This window comes from Theobroma cacao, chromosome 1, assembly GCF_053813885.1.
Source record: "Theobroma cacao isolate CCN51 chromosome 1, ASM5381388v1, whole genome shotgun sequence".
NCBI classification, from domain to species: domain Eukaryota; kingdom Viridiplantae; phylum Streptophyta; class Magnoliopsida; order Malvales; family Malvaceae; genus Theobroma; species Theobroma cacao.
In genome coordinates, this window is record NC_142639.1 from 37,862,989 (window position 1) to 37,876,366 (window position 13,378).

At 35.9% G+C, this 13,378-nt stretch overlaps 2 protein-coding genes, 1 non-coding gene and 1 pseudogene across 6 annotated transcripts; 3 read left to right on the top strand and 1 right to left on the bottom strand.

The window, feature by feature from the left end:
- The first annotated feature begins 216 nt into the window (after positions 1–216).
- Positions 217–3,286, top strand: LOC18613778 (methyltransferase). Of its 3 annotated transcripts, none has more exons than XM_007051177.3 (9): positions 217–492; positions 581–646; positions 744–1,079; positions 1,155–1,410; positions 1,563–1,620; positions 1,999–2,085; positions 2,221–2,274; positions 2,447–2,585; positions 2,760–3,286. In XM_007051177.3, exons 1-9 carry the CDS (start codon positions 419–421, stop codon positions 2,992–2,994), a joined length of 1,305 nt encoding a protein of 434 aa, XP_007051239.3. In that variant the 5' UTR covers positions 217–418; the 3' UTR covers positions 2,995–3,286. The 3 variants fall into 3 exon arrangements, with proteins under 3 accessions (XP_007051239.3, XP_007051238.3, XP_007051237.3); XM_007051175.3 differs by having other exon boundaries at positions 219–492; positions 2,221–2,346; XM_007051176.3 differs by lacking the exon at positions 581–646 and having other exon boundaries at positions 218–492; positions 2,221–2,346.
- Positions 3,287–3,414: 128 nt separating this feature from the next.
- Positions 3,415–3,487, bottom strand: TRNAA-UGC (transfer RNA alanine (anticodon UGC)). Its single transcript has one exon. It is a non-coding gene; the product is annotated as a tRNA-Ala (tRNA).
- Positions 3,488–5,971: 2,484 nt separating this feature from the next.
- LOC108661428 (uncharacterized) lies at positions 5,972–8,870 on the top strand (annotated as a pseudogene). The gene is made up of 7 exons (XR_016026557.1): positions 5,972–6,344; positions 6,581–6,880; positions 7,026–7,234; positions 7,320–7,371; positions 7,468–7,558; positions 7,688–7,748; positions 7,876–8,870. The product of XR_016026557.1 is annotated as an uncharacterized LOC108661428 (transcript).
- A 365-nt stretch (positions 8,871–9,235) lies between these two features.
- LOC18613779 (tolB protein-like protein) lies at positions 9,236–11,441 on the top strand. Its single transcript, XM_018114077.2, has one exon. The coding sequence runs from the start codon at positions 9,370–9,372 to the stop codon at positions 11,332–11,334; it is 1,965 nt and encodes a 654-aa protein (XP_017969566.2). The 5' UTR covers positions 9,236–9,369; the 3' UTR covers positions 11,335–11,441.
- Positions 11,442–13,378: the final 1,937 nt, after the last annotated feature.

Consider the following 13,378-nt stretch of genomic DNA (forward strand, 5'->3'; position numbering starts at 1 on the left):
GATACTTTATTTGAGTAAAAAATTTTATTATTTCACCATTAAATAAATATTGATTAAATTTTGTAGGTAGATACTATTTTTAATTAACTTGTTACGTATAATTTAATGTCTATTATTTTAAAAAGAAAAAGTAATGTCTAAGTTTTATGGGGAAAAAACAGGAAAAAGACATCCTTTTTGTGTTACTAGTGTGTTATGCTAATTGAACTGGTAAAATAAACTTATAAGAGTAACGAGCATAAGCATTGGAATATTGGATTGCGAGCGGTTTCGACTCTGAAACACACTGCCGAGCAGCGCAGGCGTGCATAGTTGATAGTTGCATTCTGCTTAATCCGAATGAATAAAAGAAGTGGAAAATAAACAAAAGAAAGGGCTCTAGGGCTTAGAGTGGTCGCCGGTGATCCATTAACAATAAATGGAGAATCGCTGCAAATTCTGGCTTCCTAAAAAGAACAGATTCTGTGCAAATGCCCCTCTTCACAATTCCTCGTAAGTTTTCTCTCTCTCTTTCCCTCTTTCTTTTCTTCTGTTAATATCTTTAAATTTCTGTGATATTTTATAATCAAACTGTTTCAAGGTTTTGTGGTAATCACACTCCGAGGACCGCTGGCCAGTGGATCCCATGTCCGATTGACCCTTCCCAGTAATTCCCTCTCTCTTTCTCTCTCTCTCCCCAGTACTTCCTGATTCCACTGAAAAACTTTTAACTCTTTTTTTTTTTTTTTGGCTTTACTTCGTAGCTCTGTGCTTCAGGAAAATCTGGAAGGACATGTAAAGAGATGCCCATTACTTAAACAAGTTCAATCTTTGAGCACCCAACCTTTCTACCAAAAGGGTGTTAATGCTGGCAAAGACGATGAACAAAAGGAACCGGAAACGTTAATACCCACTTCAGGGTCTTTTGATAATGTTACCTCTGAAATGAAAAGAAATGCTCTTTATAGCTTGAACATATCCCAATTCTTCGACCTAATTAGAAAGATCGAGTCAGTTCATGCTCAAATTTGTAAGGATATTAAAGACTCCTATAAGATACCTGAAGCTTGTGGTATATGGATTAAGAGAGAAGTAGACAGGTATTGTAAGCTGAATTGCTCATGTTGTTTTGTCTGTGAGTTTATTGGTTTCTAACATGGGTTGATTCTTGACAGGAAATTACCATTTCAAGAGAAGCATGTTATGCAACAGGCCTCAATTCTTGGGAACCTGGAAGAATTTGGGGTTTTGGAAAGTTCCGATGGCAAGGAACAGTGTGGAGGTGCGGAGGTGGAGCAAGTTGAAGATAGCAATGGTGTTCCTGCAGTGGTTGAGTTTGGAGCAGGGAGGGGATACTTGACACAAATGCTTGCAGATTGCTATGGTATTGGAAGGGTATTTCTAGTTGAGAGAAAGTCATACAAGCTGAAGGTTGGTTGAACTCAGATTAAATATGTAGTATTTCAATGATTTTATATAGTTTAGTTTCATGTGATCTAATCTGGATGTGTTTCTGTGCTCTTTGAACCTTCATTAATTATAATTTGCTTTTATTGGTTACATTATGCCAATGGTGTTTCTAGGCTGATCGGTCTTTGCGACAGAAAGAGAGCTTGATATTAGAGCGTTTGAGAATTGACAGTAAGGTTTTTCGGAACTTTGTATTTGGAGATGATTTTTGCAACTTCTCCATTAGATCTCCAATGCTTGTGTTCTTGTTTTTGTTTTGCTATAATTTGTTATCTAGATTACTAGTTATTATTATTATTTTTTATTCTTTAATTGCATTCAATATTGTGAAGCATTTTTCTGAGTTTTGCGATGTGCTAAGCTTGCATAAATTTAAAATGTTAATTATTTTACTTTGGCCTCCCCTCTATAGAAATTCTGATATTCATAAGTGAACAAAAAAAAGAGGAAAGGAGGGAGAAAGCATGTTTTATTTATAGCAATTTGTAAGTTTGCTCAACTTCATTACCCTTTACTCTGTTATCAGATCACAAAGTTTTCCTTTTGCAGTCGAGGATTTGAACTTGAATGCTGTTGAGTCATTGCAAGGACTTCCTTATGTAGCTATTGGCAAACATCTCTGTGGCCCTGCAACTGGTAATTTATATCTTCTGTTTCTCATAAACTTGACTGTGAGCCTCACTAATGATTGTTGTATATGATCCAAGTCAAAACTTACCGGCACAAAGCGTCCTTTACTATCTCTCTTTCTGTTGAAACTTTTCCCTGCAGATCTGACACTCAGATGTTGCCTGGCAAATCAAAGGAATGATGACCGATGCAGAGGTAATTGTCACCTGAGAGGTCTGGCAGTAGCAACATGCTGCCACCATCTTTGCCAATGGAAGCACTATATAAGTAATCAAAATTTTTGCCTTACACCTATATAACATCTATAATCAGATTCATTTGTATCTTTCCCATCTAAGCTAACTTTTTAACTCGGGCATCCCTACAGATAAAAAATATTTAACCCATTTGGGAATCAGTAAGGAAGAATTCCATGCAATTACATGGTTTACCAGCTGGGCAGTAGATGCTGATCATGGTTCAGATCTTTCTGATGTTACTGATTTCACATTGCATCCAGATTCAATGTAATTGGGACAAACCTCTATTTATATAGATGCTTTCTTTGTGCCATTTCTTTGGAATCTGAATGTGAATATGTTTCTACCTTTTTTAACATTCAGGATTATCAAGAAAAAGGGCATTTTATAATTTTTTCATACCCTTTTTTTCTAAAGCACATTCATTTTCCCTTGTGGCAGTGGCAGTGAAAAGGAAGAATATAGTGGGGATGCAAATGGAGTCGAAGGCATGGCAAGGAATATGAAAGCTATTGAGAGGGCAAAGTTAGGTTTTATGTGCAAGCAGATAATTGATATGGGAAGGTTGATGTGGGTCAAGGAACACGGATTAGTAACTCAGCTTGTTAAGTATGTTCCAGCAACCATCTCTCCAGAAAACCATTTATTGATTGCCAGACATGTTTGTCATTTCTAAGATGCCATGGTTTTGGTTTTCTCCCCTTTTTTCTTCTCCCCATATTTGTTTGTACAACTAAAAACAGCAATTTTGTTAAAGTTTATTGTTGTACTGAATTTATGGGCATCCTATTCTTTTAGAATATTATGCAGTAGAACTTGTGATCAATTTGAACAGTTTTTCTTTTTGTTGAACCTGCCAAAGATCGTTGCCATCTAAGCTGGTGAAGGTTTAGGTGGTTGATGTTTCAGTGTTCCTCATAAAAAGGTTTAATTGATTAGGATGACTTGCTCTCGGCCTATTGGGCAGATTCGATTCTTCCAAAGGGTTATAGCTAATTAGTAGATTTATATTGAGCAGGGCAAATGAAAACAGTCACTCATTGCCTCTCAACTTAGTTCAGCGATTAGATTACAATGTGGTATAAAACCGTATGAGTGGAGATGCGGGGGATCGAACCCCGTGCCTCTCGCATGCAAAGCGAGCGCTCTACCATTTGAGCTACATCCCCTGATTATTGTAAGCTTAATTTATTTCAAATCAATCATCTAAATGAAACACAATATCTGAAAAATGTAACTGTTTCTTTTTAATGTTAAAATATATAGTTTGTTTCAATTTTTAGATTAAAACGTAATATACAGTCTCTTCACGCTTTTTAATTAGACTTGCATTAAAATATATATATAACACCAATGAGGTCATAATGATTGGACTCAATAGAGACTAACAATTTAAACGATTGAACCTCGTTAAATTTAAATTTTTTGTGGTGTTAAAAACACAAAATATAATGGAAAATCCAAGCGTCTCGGTAAAAATTTGTGGACTAGCCAGCATGTCCAACATGGATGTTCTCGTTTCTGATTAGTGCTCTTAAAGGTCAAACAAACAGATGTTCTCATCGTCTTGATGCTAACATGTCATCTTAAAATTACTTAACGGGGCCCGAAGGAGTCGAGTGACGTGGACAGGGACAGGATTAACCACGTGTGTGTTTAGCCACGATGGAGAGTAGCTGCCATTCGCGACAAACATAGGAGGCGTGACAGTTGAGCCGGTGTCGTGGCCCAATCAGTTCCAGCCATATGGGGATTTGTATGTGGTGACGTGGAATGGGTATGAGAATGGGACGCCAGCGTGGCACCCTTGGAGCGAGCTGGATAGGGGACGTTGGGGTTAAACTTAAAGGTGACTTTGAGGAACCATTGTGGATTGCTTGTGATTTTGATTAGAGTTTCTGGATTTCTTTTAACCTCGTTGTTTGCTGTTATTGACCCCTGCGGCCGCGGGTTTATTGTGACCAATTGGAGGAAATAAAATTACTGAGGAAATATTAGTATGATAATTTATATTTACATATAAAAAATTAATGTTTTTAGACGTTTTGGTATTAAAGTTAATGACTGAAACCTAATATTAAGACATATTATAAAACAACAAAAATTAGTATATGGTGAAAAATCATTAAACACATTGAGGTACATTTATTATCGATCATCAAATGCATGTCCATATGGTGAAAAATATGTATATTTAATTCTTTGAGTAGTAGTAGATAAATTTGAAACAGTAACGGCAAAATAATATACAAATGATCAAATAAACTATAAGTATTATTACTATTAATAATTAGAAACAAAAATTATTACATGAAAGAAATACTTTGATTGACGAAAATAAACTTAAATATATTACCTTCACGTGCTTTGGAATGTAAAACCAAGGCAACACTTAAAAAGATAACAAAAATAAAATAAAAATTACATAATAAGAACATAATGTAGACATACTATTTTATCCAAGGTGTCTATTGAATTTTTTTAAAAAATAAAAAATAAAAAGAGATAAATATATATAAAAAAATATGAATATGTGGCACCAATCCTAATATGAAATGAATTGGGAAATCTAAACACTCAAGAAACTAATTTAAGAAGGAATAGAACACATTGATTATAAATATAACCAAGCAGCAATAGAGATGGAAAAGAATTAGGAACAAAAGGAAAAGAATTAGGGAAGAAAAGCAAAGAAAAACAGTAAAAGTGTTCAAAAAAGAAAAACAGGAAAACTGTTATGTGTTTTAGTTTTAGAGAGAGCTCATAGTGCATGCTTGGTATCTAAATTTGCAGTTTAATTTTTTTTTTAGGTTTTTCAATCCAATTAGGTAAGTTCTTTTCATATGATTATATTTTTATATTTATGTTTTTTTGGATCTCACATAATTTATGTAAGTTCTTTAATAATAAATCTCAATAATGAGCTTTTTTAGAATTTCTAAGTAAAAAAATTGTTAAGGTTTTGAAAAATTTTGAATCTCAAATCTGTTTTCGTAGATTATAATTTTTTTTTAATGAATCTAAAAATAATATTTTTTAACATAATTTGTTGAAGCAGTATTATTTTCATTGGGCGCTTGGCTTCCTTATTATGACCAGAAAATAAAGCTTATCAACGGTAGACAAAAAATATTTGGTCAATATCAATCCTCATTTAAATTATAAATGTCCCTCTCTCTTCTCTTTTCATGTTTCTTGCGCAAAGCACCGCTAGTCTGCTACTGGTCTACTGTAATCTTACTTGGTTTTTGCAATTAGGTTGACTTCCTAATTTATCTACTACAGTCTTGCTTAGTTTAATTATTAAGGATCGAATTAACTTTCATTAGAGGATTACTAGTGATTCTTTTCTTTTAGCAATTGACTCACTTTATCCAATCAAGTATGATTGACGAATTATTGTTAATTCAACGATTTAAATTTTTTAGTGTTCAAAATTAACACTGATTATTTTCAAAAAAAAAAAATTAACACTACTTATTTTCAGATATTTGATAGCAACATGCCAACATCAAAATTCTCCTCAATTTTAATTTATGAATTATAAAAGCACAGTAGCACATATATATAATATATATTTATTTTTTTGTTGGAACAAAATATAGAAGTGAAAATTTACTAAAACGGATTTAGGGTTTTAATCAACTAATTATAATTTTTTCTTTTTCCCTTAACCAAACCATTTTTGCGATATATGGAATATTGTTATCATAGGGTATAAATCTGAATTAATTCTTTCTGTTGAAAACATAACTATATCTTCATCTCTTTATTATTTTCACTGTAGATTAATTTCCAATCGATCGGTATAGCGGTTAGGGTTTTTTTTTTTTTTAAGAATATTATCAAGAAACAGAGATGGACGACAGCTGTGCGGTGTGCGCTGACAATTTGGAATGGGTTGCCTACGGCGCCTGTGGTCACCGGAAAGCGTGCGCCACCTGCGTCGTGCGTCTACGCTTCATCTGCAACGATCGCCGTTGCTGCATCTGCAAGACTGAGTCCAACGTCATATTCGTCACTAAGGTTAGGGCTTTCCTCTTTCTTTTTGTCGCCAATCTCAGTTTCATTGTAATTATACCGTTCGATATTGTTTTGTTTGATTTAATTAGCCAATTCTTTCAAATCTTTATTGGAGTGTAACGATCATGAAGGCAAGCCTAAGTTGTCTGTTACTTTATATATATATATATATATATATATATATATATATATATATATATATATATGTTATATATAAAAGTCTTTGTGGTCTGGTTTAGTTCCAGGCTTTGGGGGATTACAGAAGGATAATCAGTGACTTTTCTGTATTGCCATCTGAAGTGAGAGAAGGACGGGTGGGAACTTATTGGTACCATGAGGATACACAAGCGTTTTTCGATGATGTTGACCACTACAGGATAATCAAAGCAATGTGCAGACTTTCTTGTAGTGTATGTGACAAGATGGAAGCGCAGGGGGCGAAGAGACAGGGAAAGTTTAGGAACATTGAACAGTTGAAGGGTCATTTGTTTCATCGACATAGATTGGTTATGTGCGGCCTGTGTTTGGAAGGACGGAAGGTAAGGTTGGTCGAATGAAAATACGACCATTCTGTTTAGTTAAAACTGTAAACCCATGTCTCTTTTTGAAGCATCGTTTGTTTGTACATCAATAAAAGCTGTCTGTATGCATCATTAGCTCACTGGTTTCCTTTGGATGATGTAGGTGTTTATCTGTGAACAAAAGCTATATACTAGAGCACAGTTAAACCAACATATAAACACGGGTGATTCTGAAGTGGATGGAACTGAGAGTGAGAGAGGTGGCTTCATGGGGCATCCAATGTGTGAATCCTGCAAGACCCCATTCTACGGGGATAATGAGTTATACTCTCACATGTCCACAGAGCACTATACATGTCATATATGTCAAAGGTACTCAGGCTATTCTTGATATAGATTTTTGCAATACACCTTAAAGCAAGTGGGCTTACTTTTGCTTGTTCAATGTTCAATGCAGGCAGCAGCATCCAGGACAGTATGAATATTACAAGAATTATGATGACCTTGAGGCAAGATGACTCCTATATTTCTTTGCCTTTTTTTTACCTTTTTTTTCTCCTCTTAAAGTTAAAGTCAAATGTCATTTTGGAAATTGTCTGCCACAGATTCATTTTCGCCGAGATCATTACCTATGTGAGGATGAGGCTTGCCTTGTCAAAAAGTTTATTGTCTTTCATTCTGAAGCTGAACTAAAGATGACTTCTTCGAGCATATAAATTATGTGCATAGTATATTCTTTTTGATTGTTTGATTATGTCCTAGTATAGCTCAAGTTTTCCTTTTCTCATATACTGTTCTTATGTATTTCATTTTTGTTCTTTCAGGGGCATAATACAATGGAACATAGAGGTCGCATGTCTCGTGCAAGCGTAATGCTGCTCTACAGGTTTGTATAATCTATCTGATCACTGGACTTCTCATAAGTTGAATTACCCTAATTGATTCGTTGATATATATCCATTGATAAGTTGGTTACTTTTTGTGCTTTTGTTAATTAATTGTACTTTTTCCAGATACCAACAAACTTTCAATATCGTCAAAGTAATGAAGATAATCGTCGTGGAAGGGGACGAACATTTCGGCGTGAGCTGTCTGATAACGACCATCAACTTTCCATGGCCATTGAGTCAAGTTTGGACACTGCCAGTGATCCGCCAGCATCACCTACTGCACAGGTGGTCTCTGACCCACTTGTTCAGCCTTGTAAATTATTATCTTCAACAGATTCTAACTCAGCGGCAGGATACCTTAAAGCATTGGGAGGAGGCTCCAGGGGTGTACCTTGGCAAGAATCTTCTTTTCCTCCTCTCCCCAATGGTCCCAGCCTCAGCCAACAAAAGCTTAAACATAGTTCAGAAGGTTTGGCTAACAACACCATGGCAGCACATCTACGGCGCCAGAAGAATGGGAATACAAATGTTTTCAATTCAGCTCAGGCATGGCCAGTAACAAGTCGCAGGCCTGTGCAAGCATCAAATATCCCTTTGCAAGATTCTTCTTTTCCTCCTCTCCCCATTGGTCCCAGCATCCGCCAACAAAAGCTTAAACATAGTTCAGAAGGTTTGGCTAACAACACCATGGCAGCACATCTACGGCGCCAGAAGAATGGGAATACAAATGTTTTCAATTCAGCTCAGGCATGGCCAGTAACAAGTCGCAGGCCTGTGCAAGCATCAAATATCCCTTTGCAAGATTCTTCTTTTCCTCCTCTCCCCATTGGTCCCAGCACCAGCCAACAAAAGCCTAAACATAGCTCAGAAGGTTTGGCTAACAACACCATGGCAGCACATCTACGGCGCCAGAAGAATGGGAAAACAACTGTTTTCAATTCAGGTCAGGCATGGCCAGTAACAGGTCGCAGGCCTACATCCCGATGTCTTTAAGCTTAATTTATTAGATTTCAACTCTATCATCTAGGGTTACTGAAAAATGTAACCGTTTCTTTTTAATGTTAAAATATATAGTTTGTTCCAATTTTTAGATTAAAATGTAATATACAGTTTCTTCACGCTTTTTACTAACACTTAAATTAGAAAAAAATATAACACCAATGAGGTCCTGATGCTTGAACTCAGTAGAGACTCTAACAAATTAACCACTCTTACTATCAAGACTAACAATTTAATCCATTGAACCCTCGTTGATTTTAAATTTTTTGTGGTACTATAAACACAAAATAAAATGGAACATCCAAGCGCCTTGGTAAAAATTTGTGGACTAGCATCTCCAGCATTGATGTTCTCATTTCAGAGTAGTGCCCTTAAAGGTCAAACAAACAGATGTCCTCATCGCCTTGACTCTAACGTGCATCTTAAAATTACTTGCGGACGTGAAAAACACGACTAAGAGGATAAACAATGCTGCGTCATCTCATACGCAAACAACCTACCACCTTCGATTTCCTCTGCCACCCACTTTACTTTTGGTCGCACCTTATTTTTAAAAGCAAAGAACCCAGACACTCTCACGGTTACATTCCTACTCCCACTCATCCAACACCTAGTTCAATGAATCCTAAAGGCACCGTCGTTTTCACCTCCGTCGGGAGGCCACAATACGGCTTCGACATCTTTACCGTCAATCTCAATCAAACTCCCATCACCAACTCCACCCCTGAACATCGCCTTACTGACTGTATTTCCATCAACTTCAATGCTCAATTCATAAACGAAGATCAATCCATCGTCTTTATCTCTGAACGATCGGGGTCCCCTCGGATTTACCTCACCCACCCGGACCTACCCAAGCCCGAGCAGCTCACATCTGCCCCCAGCAGCCTCTTCCACGATCGACCCATCATCCAAAACCACCGCCTTTACTTCATTTCAGCTCATGAACAACCTGATCAACCTTTCAAGAGCTGGTCCGCTCTTTACTCAACCGAGCTCCGCGGTAAAAGAGACACTACAAGGTTGTCTCCTTACGGGGTTGCTGACTACAGTCCTGCTATTTCAAAATCTGGGAAATTTGTAGCCGTTGCCTCATACGGTTCTCGGCCTTGGGAAGGTGATTTTCACGAGCTCAAAACGGATATAGTTGTTTTCCCAGTATCCAACCCGAATAACCGTTTTGTTGTTTGTGAGAAAGGCGGTTGGCCCACTTGGTCAGGTGACTCCACCATTTTCTTTCACCGCCAAGCCGACGATGGCTGGTGGAGCATTTTCCGTCTCGAGTTTCCGGAAAATCCTATTGAATTTTCTGGGTTCCCAGTCCTTCCTCTTCGTGTCACTCCACCTGGTCTCCACTGCTTCACTGCGGCCGCATTCCATGACGGAAAACGAATCGCAGTAGCCACTAGGCGGCGCGGCAAGAATTACAGACATATCGAGGTTTTCGACCTCGAATCGAAGGTTTTTCACCAAGTGACTGAGTTGCTCAACCCGAGTTTTCATCATTATAACCCGTTTGTCTCCCTCAACTCTGAATTCCTCGGGTACCACAGGTTCAGAGGTGAGTCGACTCAGGGTGAGTCCACGGTTCCACATCTCGAGCCAGTCATGTCTCCGTTAAAAAATCTACGTATGCTGCGACTCAACGGATCATTCCCTTCCTTCTCTCCCGACGGTGATCTTCTAGCCTTAAATCCCACTTTGGATGAAAGCGGCGGCATTAAAGTTGTCAAATCGAACGGCTCGAAACGATGGACCTTGATCAAGGGCCGTACGGCATTTTATAACTCGTGGAGCCCCACTGAGAAACACGTGATTTACACTTCCCTAGGCCCGATATTCGAGTCAGTTAAAACAACGGTGCAGGTCGCACGAATCACATTTGACCCGTCTGATTTCAACGGTGATCTTGAAGAGATCCCTTGCGATGTAAAGATGCTTACGCGAGAAGATACAGGGAATAACGCCTTCCCGTCTTGCTCCCCTGATGGAAAGTCCCTCGTGTTCCGTTCCGGTCGTTCTGGACATAAGAATCTTTACATACTTGACGCCGTTAACGGTGAATTTAACGGCGGTATACGGAAGTTAACCGACGGTCCTTGGATTGATACGATGCCGTCTTGGTCCCCCAGCGGAGATCTCATAGCGTTTTCTTCCAACATGCATAATCCGGATAGAGTTGATGCCTTCAGCATTTACGTGATTAAACCGGATGGCTCTGATCTCAGGAGGATTTTCGTGGCGGGACCGAGGGGGTCGAGTGACGTGGACAGGGAGAGAATTAACCACGTATGTTTTAGCCAGGATGGAGAGTGGCTGCTGTTCGCGACAAACATAGGAGGCGTGACTGTTGAGCCGGTGTCGTGGCCCAATCAGTTCCAGCCATATGGGGATTTGTATGTGGTGAGGTTGGATGGGAGTGGATTGAGGAGGCTGACGTGGAATGGGTTTGAGAATGGGACGCCAGCATGGCACCCCTGGAGCGAGCTGGATATGGGGCGTTTGTGTTTGGGAAATGAAGCTGGGGTTAAACTTAAAGGTGACTTTGAGGAACCATTATGGATTACTTGTGATTTTGCTTAGAGTTTCTTGATTTCTCTTATCCTCGTTGCTTGCTATTGTTGAGCCCCACGGGTTTATTGTAACTTATTGGAGTAAATAAAATTACTATGGAAATATTAGTGTGATAATTTATATTTACGTAATATTTCCATAACAAAATATTAATGTTTTTAGACGTTTTGGTATTAAAGTTAATGACTGAAACCTAATATTAAGACAAATTATAAAACAACAAAAATTGGTATATGGTGAAAAATCATTAGACACATTGACATACATTTATTATCGATCATCAAATGCGTGTACATATGGTGAAAATTATGTATATTTAATTATTTGATTAGTAATGTAAAATAGCATACAAATGATCAAATAAATTATAAATATTATTACTATTAATAATTAAAAACAAAAATTGTTTCATGAAAGAAATACTTTGGATGAGGAAAATAAACTGAAATATATTACCTTCACGTGTTTGAGAATGTAAAACCAAAACAACACTTAAAAAGATACCAAAAAAAAAATAACATAATATAAAATTAAAAAAGTTTTTTCAAAATATGTCAAAGGTTATTTGAAAGGCGATGAAATCAATTAGGGCAAGGCTGAGAAACATAAATTAAGCAACACAAAACAAAATTGTAATCTCCAAAAGAATATTTGATGAAAGATTATTATTATTATTATTATTTTCTTTATTATGATAAATTAATTGTTATCGGTTGAAAAACAAAAGAGCATTTTCTGTTGTCCTTTTTCTCTCTTATTTATAGTTATTGAATTTTCTCAATAATAAGAAGAAGAAATTAAGGATAAATAAAAGTCAGTATTTATGCACTTATATAGATCTTCTTTAGTTAAACATTTAGTTGGAAAAGATTTAAGCATAATATCTAAAAAAATTTAAATAAATCTTTATATTTTTATTGTATTGAGTCAAATTCATATACTTTTATTTTGAACCACATAAGTTTGTATATTTTTTTTAGTCTAATAAGCCTTTATGACTAAATATTGATTTAGTCAAAATATCATTCATTATTTTATATTGCATGACCCTGACGTAATATGTTAATATATTATAATTGATAATGACATGATATTCTAATTTGATATGATGGTATAATTATGTGACATTGTTCATCTTTCATATCAATGCTATGAAGATATAAAATAATAAGTGATATTTTAATTAATAATAATTAATCGATTAGTAATTAAAATAGTTTATTTGAATCAAAATACAAATACAAAAACTTGATTAAACGTAATGAAAAAATAAAAATTTATTTAATTTTTTTAACAATATAGAAACTTATTTAAATATTACATCAACAACTTATTACGTGATTATATTTTTTTTATGCTTGATTTCAACCTTATATAGAGTGGTTTTTACTCGCTTTTATAAAAGTGGTGTGCAGTCCACATGTTGAATCAGATAAATAAGATGCTTATTGAACGTGGTCATTAATACTATTTTATTTTTAGTAAGATGGAAATAGAAAAAATAAAGTGAAGAGTGGAAGAAAAATAATGTTTTTTTTTTAACATAGTTTGGTAGGAAGAAGCAGGGTACGAAATTAGATGAATTACATGTTGTCATCGTTCTAAAGTAGTAGTATTTTTGTACGGCACATGGCCTCCTTCTTATGACCAGAAAATCAAGTTTGTCAACTTTAGACTTAAAAAATATTTGGTCAAAATCAGTCCTCATTTAAATCATGAATGTCCCTCTATCTTCTCTTTATCTACTGTAAAGCTTTCTTGGTCTGCAAGTAGGCTGGCTTCCTAATTTATTCACTATAATCTTTTACAAGATTAATAGTGATTCTTTTCTTTTGGCAATTGACTCGACTTGATCAAATCAAGTTTGGTTGATGAACAATTGTTATTTCAACAATTTAAAATTTTGGGTATTCAAAATTAACACTATTTATTTTCAGATATTTAATAGTAACATACCAACATCAAAATTCTCTTCAATTTTAATTTATGAATTATAAAGCCTAAAAGCGCGCACATACACATATATATATATATATATATATATATATATATA

Excerpts from the sequence above, each read along its gene's own strand:
- LOC18613779 (XM_018114077.2), top strand. The coding sequence starts at position 9,370 with ATGAATCCTAAAGGCACCGTCGTTTTCACCTCCGTCGGGAGGCCACAA.
- LOC18613778 (XM_007051175.3), top strand. The coding sequence starts at position 419 with ATGGAGAATCGCTGCAAATTCTGGCTTCCTAAAAAGAACAGATTCTGT. Across the intron at positions 493-580 it reads GCCCCTCTTCACAATTCCTC|GTTTTGTGGTAATCACACTC; the intron begins GTAAGTTTTCTC and ends AACTGTTTCAAG. Across the intron at positions 1,080-1,154 it reads ATTAAGAGAGAAGTAGACAG|GAAATTACCATTTCAAGAGA; the intron begins GTATTGTAAGCT and ends GATTCTTGACAG.